At 47.4% G+C, this 14951-nt stretch overlaps 1 protein-coding gene across 6 annotated transcripts in view; it reads right to left on the bottom strand.

Moving 5' to 3' along the window:
- The window catches only part of PHACTR4 (phosphatase and actin regulator 4), a 78074-nt gene that overhangs the window by 23865 nt on the left and 39258 nt on the right, over positions 1-14951 (bottom strand). The window contains exon 1 of one of the 6 annotated variants that reach the window (XM_019512515.1): positions 4421-4761. The exons of 4 other annotated variants lie outside the window; for them this stretch is intronic. In XM_019512515.1, coding sequence (XP_019368060.1) covers positions 4421-4466 — 46 coding nt within the window. In that variant the 5' untranslated portion in view covers positions 4467-4761. Of the gene's footprint in view, positions 1-4420; positions 4762-14951 lie in introns of those variants that run through there. One more of the 6 variants, XM_019512519.1, reaches the window with a different exon arrangement.

Genomic DNA, 14951 nt, shown 5'->3' with positions numbered 1-14951 from the left:
GCCGAACTGTGCTCATAATAAAAGGTATCATTTGGGAACCAAGAGTTCTAGTTTTTTGTAAGTCTTATAAGTAGGGGAGACACCTAGACTAGAGCGCAGCTTTGGGGAAGTTTTGAAACGCCAGCTGAACTCGGGTTGCATGCTATCAACACCTGGCATGGACACAAAGGAGTCGAATCGTGGTTCTTAACCTGGTATTATCCGTATCAATGGAGTCCCCCCCGAGACCCAACCTGGAGCTCCATGCGAAGCCAAGAGTTGAAGGCTATGAAAAAACATTACAGAATTTCATCTCCGATGCAGAGATGGAGTCGTACGGAAATAACAGCTGCAGAGTTGCTCCTGAAGAAAGATGAAAATCCTTTAGAGGAACATAGAGCTAGAAGAACCGAGCGTGGGACTTCATACAGGTTTTCTACCATCAGGTTTTGCACGAGAGGGAACGCATCCTGCCTTGCCCCGCTGCAGCAACTTCCCAACGAAGGTTTTCTTCCAAGAACAGCTCAGGAATGACTGACCTGAGGCTGAAAGATGCTCTCCTGGGTCATTTTTCCTACCTTTGGCATCTTAAATGGTAGCTGTACTTTATGATATGAGCAACTAAATATTTCCCAGGAACTTAGCGATTGCCCAGTCTGATAGATCGCACCAAGTGCAATAGGTATCAAGGGCAGGCTGCCAATATAAAGACAAGGATGGAGCAAACGTACTAGAGTCTTGCCTCGATCAAGAGATAATCTTCTCTCATTTCACTTTCAGAAGCTAGCACTGCTTCACTTTTGCACGAAGATCAAATACAGATGGGCGGTTGTGAGCTGGGGTTGTACCATACATTTCACGGCGCTGTTTCTGGCCTGTATTGCTTCAAGCTCTGAGATCGCAGGTCACGTGGAAGCAAACCTCTCTGTCCATTATAGTAGTCACGAGAGGTCTAACTAGGCGAGTTCCCCATTTATAGGGAAATGCCATAGTTTTCTTCTATTCATGAGCCTCAAAGCTCATCAACATGCTAAACTGCATCAATATATTTTAAAAGTCAATGCAAAAAGGTCCCGAATATTTTGTTTGAAAGCAGGCTTATGCCAGCTTTAGTCAATTAGGGAGAGATTTAAGCTACAGCCAAGTGTCTACATTAGGGGTGGGCAAAACGCAGCCCGGCGGCCAGATGCAGCCTGCCAGGCTACTCTATCCAGCCTGCAGGGCCCCTAAAAAAAATGTAGAAAATTAATATTAATCTGCCCTGGGCTGCCCGTCATGCTGCCCTCAATGGCTTGCTGAAACTCAGTAAGTGCCCTCTGCCCAAAATAATTGCCCACCCCTGGTCTACACAGCAGTTTGCACTGATTCACCTGGTACAACTGCATGTGCACACGTGTAAACAAGGCTGTATTTCAGGGAATTGTGCTTAAAAAAAAGCTCATCTTTCACAGGAAAAAATTAAAACAAGGTTTCCTCTATAGCAACCAATGCATTTTTACTTTGAACTACCATAGTTATAACTCCAACATCCTTTATTTCTTATGAACTAGCATTTACTCTTGTATGGGACTAAACTAAAACACCATGCTCTTTAAATTTGAGGCCCACATGGTTTTGCACTGGAAACCAAGCTCCATCTCACTTGTCCTCCTAACAAGCATTTGATATATGGGGCTGTTGAACTAGAGCGATGCATGCTGCTAGGCGGTTGTATTAAAAGTTACTGCGTGGGTACAGTGGGCTGTATCAAAATGCCCAAGTGTGTGTGTACAGATATATATAGGGAGAGAACACACACACACACACACACACACACACACACACATATATAGGAGCAAATGTATGTTATAAAATATATACTATATAATATATAATGTACATTTGCTCCAGCAGCAGAAAGCAGTTGGGGCCTCTCAAGAGGTCTCCCGAGTACCTGGGGAACGGGCAAGGAAAGGTGCGCACACTTGGCACCCACCCTGTCCATCTCTATGCCCCCCTCACCAGCTTTTTACCAGCAGCATTCATAGGCAAGTTTCTGACACAAAGTCCTGTGTGACCAGGAAGCACAGCCACCAGCTTTGTCCAGCACCACGTGCTCAAGGAGCAGCTCTAGCACGTCCATTACTCACACTGCTGGAATGACTTACAGAAAGGAAAATAGGTTTGACTCCTACTTCCTACTCCGACACCCTGGAAAACCGGACTGTGCTTCCACCCCCGCTGCATACACACCCCTCTCTCAGCCTTTTACATCTCAGTTATGCTCTGAAGAGCACTGATCACCCTTCGATGACTCCTGAGTCAAGTCAGGGGTGCGCGTGCAAGACTTTGCTGGTGCGGCTAGGCCAACAAAGCACCCCTCATATAGATGCAGCCCCTTCTGGAAAAATGGCTTTTGCCTCTAGAGCTTCATTTCACTCAGATAAGCTCTCCCAGCCAAGTGCTGCTTTGCCAACCTGAGCCCATTGCCCGATTTTTACTGACTTCGTTACCCACCGCTGGCCAAACAGCAGCTGCCTGCAGGGCTGGCTGCGAGGACAGCTGTAGGGTCCTGTCCACACTGAGAAGCTGCCCCTAGGAGCCCGATCTGAATCCTTTCCAGGTAACCTAGCACCGCCATGCCCATGGCCACTCCAGATGCAAGTGGTCTCCATTCTGCTCCTTCCCCGTGAGCTACGGTGTAGAAAGCAGGAAAGACGGCCGCAGGCAGATAGGACAGAAAACACAAATGGGTCCCAGGGTGATGATTAAGGGGACGTCATTTTGCAGCAGTCGCTTTTCAAGCCATAACAGCACATACCGAGGTAAATTTGTCTAACTTCCAACACTTAAAAAAATAAATCCCACTAATATCCTGGGATGTGGACCAGCAAAGAGGAGCAGCCTTGACATTAAAGCAGTAAGTAATGCGTTGCATTATCCCATCCAACTGCTTCCATCACAACTGGGCAAGATGGGGAACGAGAGCCTCAGACCCACCATGGCTTTGTCTCCATACATCCCTGACCCCCAAAGTAACTTAACAGGACTCTTGTTCTCAGCAGCATCCTATCAGGCTCAATGCAGCGTCTACAAGAGCTATGCCTTAACACTCAGAATTGGTGCAGCAAGTTGGTACCTTGTTCAAGCCTAATAAAGAAGTATAATACAGAGCTAATATTCAGATATAAAGTCGCACAAGATTTTTTGACTTATGGGCAGAGGAAGATAGCATCATGACACCAAATCACCCCTTTCCCCTCGCTCAGACTGTGGATCTCCGGCACCTAACGAGAGGGCAGCCCAAGTCGGATCAAATCTGCCTCCCAACCCTTCATAAATCCAAGGGTGAGGTGCTATTAATTTCCACTAATCACCCAAGATAGATGTTTTACTGCTGCCCCCACCCCCCGCACCCCTCCATCTCTCATACCATATTTTTAGCAGCTCTTGAACAAGACTAGTAAGGAGAAGAAACAAAAAAAAAACAGCACTAGTTTAATCTAAAAGTTAATCAGGCTCCTCGCAAAGCACCTGGGCAGTTGAAAGTTATGACTGCAAAACGGGTTCCCTGGGAAAGGGAATCAGTTGTCTACACTGAGGAGCTTTCCATCTGCAAATAATCAGAGAGGTGCTTGTCAAGTATAACAGCTCTATCCATCAAAGAGGAAACGCCAAGATTAAAGGACTTCCTCTGGCTCGCACCGCAAGGCAGTGGCAGGTATGTGGGAGCAGCACCCAGCCCAGGAGCCTTCTCGCTGACCCTCACGCCTGGGCAGGGAAGGGAAATCCCAGCCCCGGGCACAGCCCGCTGGGGTATAGCAAAGCAATCGAATTCAGTTTCCAAACCTGAAACTCTGCGGTTGCTAGAGACACCCCCAACTCCACCTGCACTCTCCTGAGTCCATCAGCTCCACAACGCTCAAAATCAGAGCTGCCCCCTTATAATAGCAAAAAAAACGGCCGACACCGAAAAATTGGCTTGGCTGTCTTGCATCGATTCAAGAAATGGCAGAGATTGATGCAAGCCAGCCGAGCCCATTTTTCAATTTGCGATAGCTGCTCCAAGCAGCGTGGCGTCGCAACTCTGCAATGCTTCCCCGCCGGGGCCAGATGAGGGGTTCGATCCCAGCGAGGTCTGGGGAATTTTGCTGTCATCTCTGTTAACCCGCGGCCCTGCACCTGCCTATTAATTGCTGGATCACAGACCATTGCCGACAAACGCAGCACAGTCTGTCCCAAGTGACTGTACTGGCAGGAATGTGTTGCACAGCAAGCACACGAACAGGGGAGGAAGGAGACCGAGTCCTCACTCTCGTTACTCTTGTCCAAGCCAGAAACCTCCCCAGGTCTAGTGACCTATGCAGGGGACACAATCCTAGCTTTCCACGCCCGTGCACACCTGCAATCCTGCCCCGGTTCAGCCCCAGGTTGCTCTGCTCTGCTTCCCTCCATTACTCACCGAATGCAGTTGGACTTACTGGTCTCGAGTAGAGCGTCTGCCCCATGATTAGATTAGACTTTTTTTTTTTTGGAAGCTCTCTAAAAAGCAGCCTGCCCGGTGCAAGTACTACAGTCTTTTAAAGTGATAAATCCATGAGTCGGGCTGGGGCAATATCCAGCCCGGCACGATCGCAGAGACTGCCAGGACTCAGGAAATGGCATGGGTGTCACTCGATCCACCGTAGCTCCTGTTCTTCCTGTACCCCAGGCCCGGGCACTTGTGATTCTCATAAATAAGCTCCCGTGCCAGCTCGCTTCAAGCAGGAATGCCTGTCATTCCTGAGCGCACACGGCTTCAGGCTCAGCTCAGGAAGGGGAGGAGACGGCCAGCCCCATGCTAGCTGCATCATCCAAATCATCAACACCCCTCGTTTCTAGCTTCAAGTTGAGCAGGAACGAACCCAGAAGTGGAGGGAGGGGAAGGAGGGCAGAGGGAGACTGACAGCTTGTGCGAGAGCACCGAGCATTTGCAGCGGTGCCACTCTCCCGTCAAAAAAAAAAAGCAGATGCTCCAGTATAGTCAAGCCCAAGAGAGCTGAAAGCACTCTCAGACCCAAAAGTACCCTAGAAGAGTCTCAAAAATAAAGTCAGAGCATGAGGAGGTAAAAGCATTATACATACACGCACTAAAACATTAATAATTACAGATTTTAAAGAAGTAATAAGTACAGATTCCTTGGAGTCTCGGAATAGCAGAGACCCCCCCAAGCCTGACAAAGGGTGACTGCCCAAAAGTTTGTTACAAACTTTTTTTCCAACTATTTAGTTGGTGTAATAAAAGATCACATCTGCCCAAAGAGCCTACGTCCTTAGACCAACACAGCTACAGCCAAAAACACAGATTGTTAAACGCATTTTTTCGTTGTGGTTGTTACGCTATTTATTCTTTGAAAGCACATTCAGTCCGAGTGAAACCCGGGTGAGGTTCGCACGATGCTGTGAGGTTCGAGCTATAAAACACTGGCAGGGCAGTCACGCTGCAATAAAAAAAAGCATGCTTTGGTGTTTAGAATAGATTGACTCAAATTTGCATTTTTGAAGCAAAAATATAAAACGGGCCCTTTTAAAATGATCAAGCACCAAAGCAGGCGGGCAAATCCTCACGTGTCCATATTTTATTTATTTTCAGACGTTTTAGAAGACCTAGCTTTAAAAGAAGTAGAAGCAATTCTAGAGACCCCACGAGAGCACCCCTCGGCGGCCGGGACTCAAACAGCCTCGTCAGTGAGCAAAGGCAAACGAAGCCGACCGGGAATTTGCCGTGCTCAAGGGGAGCGAAATGCAAAGAGAAGAACGGAAAACGAGGAGAAGTGCAAGTGATCCCAACCAGCATTTTCAAACACTATTGTTTCTGACAAAGCTTGAAAGTTTGCTTTAAACATATATCGCTGTATGATGGGGTGGGTCTTAAAACATGAATTAGCACCAAATCCTCTTGTGCTGCTCTTAACCCAGCTCTCTCTCTTCTGACTAATCATCTTGGGAGCTGCTCCCAATGGACCACCTAGTGCAAAAATGTCACAGCTTTATTCCCGTGCACAAAAAAAATCACCCTATCACCCTGCTCGAAGGATGCCGTGACCCAGAACAAAAGGACACTGCCTTTTTCTAAGCAAGGTCTCCACTGTTGAGCCGGACGCGCTGCTCACTTTCCTCCTTTGGACCAGTCTGCTGCAAGCCAATAGTTCAAGGCAAATATTATTGCAACTGAGATACAACCTAAAAAGGCTGTAGAGAGAAGGGGAAAGTTGACTTGGGTTGGTAAAGCAGACCTGCTACAGCTGTGCACGAATAGCACCGAGCATTTGCCACCGAAGACGGAAAAAGCACACGCTCCAGCACCCGTGCACTGACGTGACAGATGGTTTCTCAATGGAGGGAAGAGCGAGGGGCTCGCCCTGCTGCCCCTGGCCCATGCGCCTTCCCTTCTCCCCACCCAGCAGACAACGTACTACACTGTCAACAGGCATCAAGTTTGGGGAGCCAAACCTCCCCTCAAAGGTGCACAGACACGGGGGAAGAAGCAATAGTCCCCTTCTGGCCTAGGCCAACAAGGTACATGCACAATCGCCTGCGACATGCCGCCTGCTCCTTCCCCATGCACCACAGCGGGGACACGTGGGAAGGGAATCACCTGTCTCTGCATGCAACCTGTTTTCCATTAATTTGCACTGGCTGAACGGATGTCCCATGTTTTTACAGACAGTTTCAAGACAGCTTCAAAAGCAGGTGGAGCAAGGGATTTAGTGTCTTAAGGGGACAAAATTCCCCTCCGTCCCTTCCCCTATGGAGAACTGATTCAAAAAACAACTCTTGAAAGCACTGCTTCCCCCCCCACCCCCCAGCCTCAATTCCCCTGGATGCATCTCCAGACTTCTTTAAGCCTACGTCTCCGTTACTTCTTGCTGCTGAACGACGCCGAAGTATCGTGTCCTTGCCGCGCTGGGGATTTGTATTCTAGGTACCTGAAGTCTGATTCACAAAGATGCTCCGCTTCATTTTAAGAGTCGTTTGCTTTAACGCGAGCAGAAAGTCGTTTAGTTGCATAGTTGCGCGAAGGGGAGACACCAAATCCAGGGCTGCAAATTCTCTCCAAATCGGCAGATGAGTTACGTGGCCTGGGAGAAGATCTGGGAAGAGTTTCCGTGCAGCGGGTAGAGCGATGGAAAAAAGCAACGAAAGCTCAAACCTGGGATCCACTCATGCTCTCAAACCCTACGGTAGCACCTGGTCACAAGTGGAATAAAAACTGCATCTCCCAGTGAAAGGAGAAGCCAGATTTCAACTGTCACACGAGTCTTATAGGCACTCCGGTTGAGTTCGATGGGAGCTGAATTTAGTCCAACCGAACATCAGCGATGGAACAGTACAAGGAGCCGTCCTACGGCAGCATTCAACCTTCAAAACCGTTTCACTGGCACTAACTGAATCTAATGAAACGTCCCTTGAGCTTCCTGCAAAAAGTCAACTATCCAAAAAGGAACAGAACGAGTTACATCAGTGCTATTCCCCAATCTGAATGCTGTTAGCACAGGAGGAAAGTACTTATACTGAAGAATATCCTATGCCAAGGGTAAGTTTCAAAGCCAGAGTCAAACCAGAGTACGATGTGCAAGCCACCCCTTAGCAGCCACGAGGAAGCTGACAGCACTGCTTGGCAAACAAGCCCTTAATCAAAAAGCTCCTAAAACACGTGGGCTCTGTTTATGCAGTCAGGAGTTGCAAATTGGTATTTCAAGCTGCAATTGGGTGTGGAGCTTGGAGAGGTTTCAGGGACCTTATGCACAGGGAAAAAAAAGATTTCACAAGTACCTTCTATTTGAAATCAAATTGGTTTTCTGCCAAAGGCAACATTGCAAGTGACAGAGGTAGAGTCCTTGCAACAGAGATCTAGCAATGATCACCCCCCAAAAGTGGGGCAAGACACCTGACAAAACTGAGCAAATGCTCTTGGTGCTTTGATAACAACCCTTCTCCCCCCCATATCAGCCATCTACCCAACATCTTCCAATGGGAAAAACATCAACTAATTAGACTAGAAGATGCACCACATGCAAGCTGGGAAGCTGTGCTGCATGCATCAGAGCACAACATCTTTTAAGAAGAAGGGAAAAAAAGCCTGTCATGCTCCTGAAGTCTCCAAAAGAAGGATGGAGCATCAAAGAAATTACTATTAAATGAGATCTTCTAAAGCATTGGAAATGCGAAGCCATAACTATTTCATGGAGGGGATGATCTAGTCTGGGCTGGCTGTGCAGGGTGTTCGACTAGACGTGACCTCCTGAGGTCCCTTCACACCCTCATTGTCTGCTTTTCCTAGGAAATGGGGCAGGGAGGTGAAGTGAGTTGCCCAAGGTCAGGGAACCTGCAGTCCCAGAGCAGAGCATGGGTCCCCGGACGCTAGGGACAGGTGCCCCACCAAGCAGGGCAGAAGCACCAGCTTAAGACGTGTGCTTTATATAACCAAAGGACTCGAGGTTTCAAGCGTTGTTAATTCACAAATGCACTGAGCACCCAGAGTAATGCCAAAGCGAGCGTTTGGAGCCCAGCTTTGATTGCTAACAATTAGAACAAACTTATTTATAGCACTGGCCTCACCAGGGGTGGGGAGCGAGAAGGAACAGCTCACTTCAGAGAGTAGCTTTCAACAAGAAAGTTAAAGAGGAATACAATTTTACTAATTACTTCTGTAGCACTTTCCTCAGAGGAATCCCATACTTAAACCCACTTAAATTAGCCTTCGCCACACCTCCAGGCTAGGTAGGAGGGTATTACTTGGGCTTTACAGAACAGTAGAGTGAAATAAAGAGGTTCAAGACTAGAAAATGGGGTTTGCGGTTCACAGAATTTTTTTTTAAATTGGGAGTAAAACTTTTTTTCCACCCCCCCACCCCCCAAATTTCCCACGCAGCAGAAGTGACCCGAGCCCCGCAGCTACTAAAGGGAGATGTACATCAGGTCTCAAGCACGGAGCAGGGACAGGGGCAGGAATGTCAATTGTGCAGAGGCGGCAGAAGGGGCTTCCCAGGGCCACAGCCCCAGGGCGAACGGGCAGGAATCCAGCCTGGTCTCATCCAAACCCTGCGCTGGATTCAGAAGAAAAAAAAAAAAAACCTTGCTGAATCAAATGGTTTCCTTTGAAAACCTACTTCAGGCTCAAACCAGCTTTTTTCAATTCAACTTTTGTTCCAGTGGAAGTTTTCCAGGCAGCTTTAGTCAACACTAACATCTAAGGGTGCCTCTCGGTTTTGGACCTCCATCTCACGACTCCTACAGCCCCCGCGGGTCCTGCTGACCTCAGCGGCACTTGTGGACGGGCAGAAAAAGCTGGAGGTGACGGTCGGGCTCCAAAAGCGGCAGGTCTAAGCCGAGCCCAGCAACCCTGACCCGGGGTCTGGTCTACCCATGAAGACACTCGTCCCCTTATTAACAGTGAAACGTGTTCAGCCCTTGCTGGGCAGGGTGACAGCACCCCACGCACACGCTGTGCGTACAAGCCTCTCTGTTAAAAGCAAGAACCCGGCATTAATAGCTCAGTTGCTTGAGATCTGCTTCCAGAGAGCATGAGTCCGTTACTGTCCTGCCCAAGGCCCCAGAACAAACACGAGCACTCGCTGCTCCAGGACCCGGTCCTTGAGACTTCAGATGCACAATGCGAAACACGGCATTCATTTCCGGTGACTCAGACCTCCACTCCGTGATTCAGCCACAGCAGAGGTAGGGAGGATTGCCTTATCCAACCCACCTACCACTGAGCTGTGCCTCCGATACCAACAATACTGGGTGTTTCCCTTTGGAGCCAGTCGCCCACACACAGTCACAACTGAAGTTTCAGGAAGATTAGACAGAACTGAGCTCTCACCTAAAGACACTCGGGCCCAGGGTTTAAACTTTTTCGGTGGGAAGGTGAGAAGGGAGGTGGAAGCAACAACATTCTGGGTGCTTTAAGGAAGCGTCACTTATTCATGTCGGCATTGTTCATTTGGGTTGAATCGCAAGGCTTTGGGTACTTTCTACTAGACTGACAGCAGGCTTTTGTCGATCGCTAGGAAAACGCAAAGCAACGAGGGCTCCCAGGGTCTGGCATGTCTATAAAGATTGCCAGGTTCCCTTAGAGTCACGGGCGCAGCGCCCAGCATCCTTGCACCGGCTACGAAAAACACGCATTCGGAAAGGATATTAGTCCCAATGACCAGCCGACGGAAAGCCTGGGGGGTTAGGAAATTGGGGGATAGATTCATAGATACTAGGGCCAGAAGGGACCTCAACAGATCGAATCCGACCCCCTGCCTAGGCAGGAAAGAGCACTGGGTTAGATGACCCCAGCCAGATGCCTATCCGGCCTTCTCTTAAAGACCCCCAAGGCAGGGGAGACCTTAAAAGGTCACAAGGCAATGCCACTTGTAACCCCTCCTCTTTTCCCAGGTTGAGCTGAAGTGCACCCCTCTTCGGTGTGGGACTGGAAAGGGTTTACACTCCCTTTCCGTTTGGCACTGCCTCGTGTAGAGTTTGCATCCTTTGGCCCTACCTTGCGTGCATCCATCACAAGAAAGGGCAGGGAAGTAAGCCCGTTACCGGCCACATGTTTTCCTTGGAATTTCCTGTTAAGCTCCCGAATGGGAAACTCCTATTTCCTGGAGCATTTTGTTCCCCCTGTATCAGATGATTAGTCAGCAAGGAACCAGCTTGATCTCAGGAATGCAAGGAGGAGGCGAGGTGGTGGTGGGACACACTGAAGATAACTATGCTTGGGGAGGGCCGGGCGGGTGGGAAGGTGCTCCAGCGATCTTTCACATGTGCCGGTTAACTGCTTTTGATTCTGGCTTCCTAGCCACCCAATCCTTTCAGCTATCAAAATCCAAATGGCTGACATCTAAATTTTTGTGCACAGATGCCTGGGTGTCAAGCGGACAGTTCTGCGAACCAAAGTTTAATTTCCCAGCCCTGCGCTGTATGGCTTGAAAACACAACTTCAGATAAAACCAGATTTCACGCAGTACACGTTTTGCGCGTCGTCTCCCACACCTCCTCTCCAGCCATAAGTTGCTCACTGTGCATGCAAAACGTTTTTAAAGGTTTATCAGCTTAAGAACACAATGAGACAGCCAGACTGATAGTGTGCAATATCCACCCTCCCGTGGCTAAAACGTAAGCAACTCGGGAATTCGTGGCGGTCCCATCTCTCCGCCAAGGAATCTCTTAAGCAGACAAAGTACTTTCCACTCCTGCTCAGACTATCTTGAAGTAGCAGCAAAGTGAATGCTGGGCCAAAGCCAACTGAAGCACGGCTGCAGGATACATTCCAGCAAAGCACCGGTTCAAGCTGTAGAGAGACAGCATTTTCTTTCTTCAAAAACAAGCCGTTGCACGTCGGGTGCCCATCTGCCACCTCCGCATTACATAAGTGGTAGCACAGCAAGCAAAAATAGGGAAAGGTCATGTGCATTCCCATCACCACCACTTCCCTCGAACTGCCACGGCAGGACACTCAGACTGAAACTTCGACAAACCCAGAGGTCATCCAATTCCTCCTACTGTAACACCGGGTCAGGGAATAGGACCAGGAACCATTAGCGCACATGACTGTAGAGTGGAGCCAAAATATATTCTCTCCTTTACAGACCAAAGCATGAACGTGCATACCAGCTTTCAGAAGTCACGCAAATAAGGTGGTATTTTTTGCTGAAAATGAATTGCTACAAAACAAGATGATGCTGACCAGGCAGGGTTGCAACACTTCTTTGACTTAAGCACTTTAAAAATGGGGAAATAAAACACATGCAACATGATGCATTCCTAAGAGCAGTTAATCGGCTGCAGAAATAGTCCACAAAACTGGACTCCCTTAGTCTAGATGCGATATTTCCTATGCAGCATTTAAGACCATAACAGGACTAGCTTGATCGAGCACTAAACATGCAAAAAAAATGGGAATAACTAGAAATCTGTTAGAGTCATTTGTGAGGTTCTTAAGACAAGTATAGGTCAAGATGCATCTTGAACCCTACAAGCTAGTTGCCGTGAACAATGTCACAAGGCTATCCACCATCTCATACCAAAATGCTTAAGATGCTATCAGAAATGCTCTCTAAACCTGCAGGGCTTCCAGATGGCATATCAACTTCAGCCAAGTGCCTCACCCCCATGGGAAGAGCTTTCTATACAAACTAAAAATTGGATTTCCTCCTTTTACAATCTCATAAAATGGCAATTATTTATTGAGATTTTATGGGAATACTCTCAGCAAGTCTCATCATGAAAAGAAAACCAACTTGAAATACTATAGCATTTCCTCTGCTACCTTATATGAACTCGGTTGAGGCACACCTCTGGGACAAACTCAGCTGGCCGTCACACCTAGAAAGCCCCAGCATTTGATCCACTCAAGTTCCACATCTTGCAAGTTATTTAAGCATAGACAAAACCAGCCAGTACCAGGGAATACAACCATCCTTCACTTCACTTGGCTCTGCCTGCGGAAATGTTATAAAAGCGCTTTGGTTCAACTTTTGGGAACCAACCAACTTCCACGCTGCACCTGCTTATTTTAATTACTGACCGGACTAAAACCTCCATTAAAATGCAAGGCAAATCTGACAAATAGTCTCAGCTCCTGACTGCTTGGAAGAGAAACGAGAAAGAAAAAAAAAAAGTTTCCCACCACCGTCTCACAGTTAAAAGGAACGCAAATCAGCTGGGTTTAACGTTTTCATTTTACTCTGTAAATCTCTGCACTTTAAAAACACTTTTTGGAGCCATGTAACCCTCACATTACACTTGAGCATCCAAATTTGCAGCTGTAACATAGCGTTTTAGATCTACACAAGTTTTCCCCTCCAGAAGTGTTTGTTACTAGGCATCTTTACCAGCATGGATGTAACAGGTAATTACAGGTCTGACCTCCCTCTCTATTGCACAAATATGCCTTTGGAAACCACACAAATAAATATTTGCTCAGTGCGAAGACAGCTCCAAGAGGAGAGGAACCATTCTAGTTTATCAACTTGACAATTCAAGTTAATACACGCCTTATTCTATATTTACTTAAGGAACCAGATAACACTTAGGGAGCTGATCTGGCCAAGTTAAGCACACTTCATAAAACTTTAGGAGTGCTCCCCTGCGCGACGCACGTCCACAGGAAGCATTTAGCCTGCCATGCTGGAGGCCAGAGCAGAGCTCCAATGGGCTCCTGTTGTTCAAAAGAAAAAAGAGAGACATGGACAAAATAGAACAAAAAAAAAAAAAAAAAAAAAAAAAAAAAAAAAAACAAAAAAAAAAAAAAAAAAAAAAAAAAAAACAAAAAAAAAAAAAAAAAAAAAAAAAAAAACAAAAAAAAAAAAAAAAAAAAAAAAAAAAACAAAAAAAAAAAAAAAAAAAAAAAAAAAAACAAAAAAAAAAAAAAAAAAAAAAAAAAAAAGAAGCAATTAAAAGTCTAGAAAACGTGACAAACAAGGAAGGTCAGAAGAACTGGGACTGCACTCAGTGATCTTCCGAGGTCCCTACCAGCCCTAGCATCTATGAACCCTAGCGTCTAGCGTCTCTGCACGGTCTGGAAACGAGAAGACTGGGAGATGACCATCTCCCAATCCAAAAGACAACATTGTTGTAAAGGAGGATGCCGAGAGACTATTCTGTGTCCAGAGGGGACTAATGCCAACTGAACAGCTTGCTTAGGTTGCAAAATGTTCATATTGCAAGCCTTTACGTGCAGGTTGGGCACATGTACATTTGCTTGGGATGATTTAGGGAGGGATGACCCTGCCTGGAGGAAGGGAGAGGACTAGATCATTTGAGGTTCCTTCCAGCTGTTTGTACAAGCATTGTAGAGACCAAAGGAAAATGCCAAATATTATGCAGGCTTAATCTCAAAAGACCAAACACTGCTTATGCATTGCATTAGACTCATAGACAATAGCTGTTTACGATGCCAAGGCCTTTTTAAATAATTCAAGGAAATGGTCTAGAGATGAGATAACATGAAGATGATGAAGTGATACAGCTAATTGCATCCTTGTATACAGCTGGCTACAAAGTTACCCCTTCTCCAGCTGTGACCAATGGCGTCTGACCAAAATCCTAGCCAAAGGCACCTACCGAGAAGGGGGTAACCCCTCCAGAGACCGTCAGCACCACTCCTGAACAGACGCACCTTGGCAAAAGTTGGACAGTATCAGCATTGCCTGCAAATCCTACTAGAAGCCAATGAAATAAAAGTACAACCACAGGTTACATCTGCGAGCTGCAGGGCAAACAATCCCCCATCACTAAACTAGCCCAAATGAATCACTGCGCCCCTGCCCAAACATGGCCTTTATAGATCTCAAACCTATGGTGCTAGGTATCTGGGCGATCCTGCACCCCAGATTAATCCCTCCCTCAAATGCAAGCAATCTGCTGAGGGGCTTTTTGCAACCCTGCTGTATGAAATACCCTACAGCACGGCAGTGCTATCAGACATGGGTTTCCTCGTGTTACGATAAATCCACGAGGACACCGACTGGGGGGAGTGGATCAATGCTCCGTGCTAAGATACGCAGCCCAATGCAAAACAGTGCCTGCTTCTCTACCTGGTCACCCCCCAAAAGATGTGTGCATCGAGAGCCATCAAAACTGGACAATGAGCTGGATTCTTCTAACAGGTTTATTCTTGAGGTGGCGTTAGAAGATATTTCATGTGGTGCATGGCATGTGTTTAATGGTGGGGGTGTGCACACAAGTGCAGCTCCCACTTAGCGTGTTTGGGTTTGTTCTCCGATTACTTCGTTCTCACTCATAGTAGTTTTTTCCATGCACGAGGGAGCTCCCTGGAGGAAGCAATGCTACTATGGGGGCTGGGGTTGGAGGGGTCCCATGAAATACCATCCACCTGCGTCACCTCACCAGCTGCAGGGAGTCTTGAAGTGGGCCCAAGTCTCAGAGCATCAGTACCTGAGCTGCCAGCTCCTGTCCACATCCCTCCACACACACACACCCACCTTCCCCCACAC

Source organism: Gavialis gangeticus, unplaced genomic scaffold (assembly GCF_001723915.1).
Source record: "Gavialis gangeticus isolate Ggan-Ray unplaced genomic scaffold, GavGan_comp1, whole genome shotgun sequence".
In the NCBI taxonomy this organism is placed as follows: domain Eukaryota; kingdom Metazoa; phylum Chordata; order Crocodylia; family Gavialidae; genus Gavialis; species Gavialis gangeticus.
The sequence above is the reverse complement of the archived record's forward strand: the minus strand, read 5'-3'. Positions and strand labels throughout refer to the sequence as shown.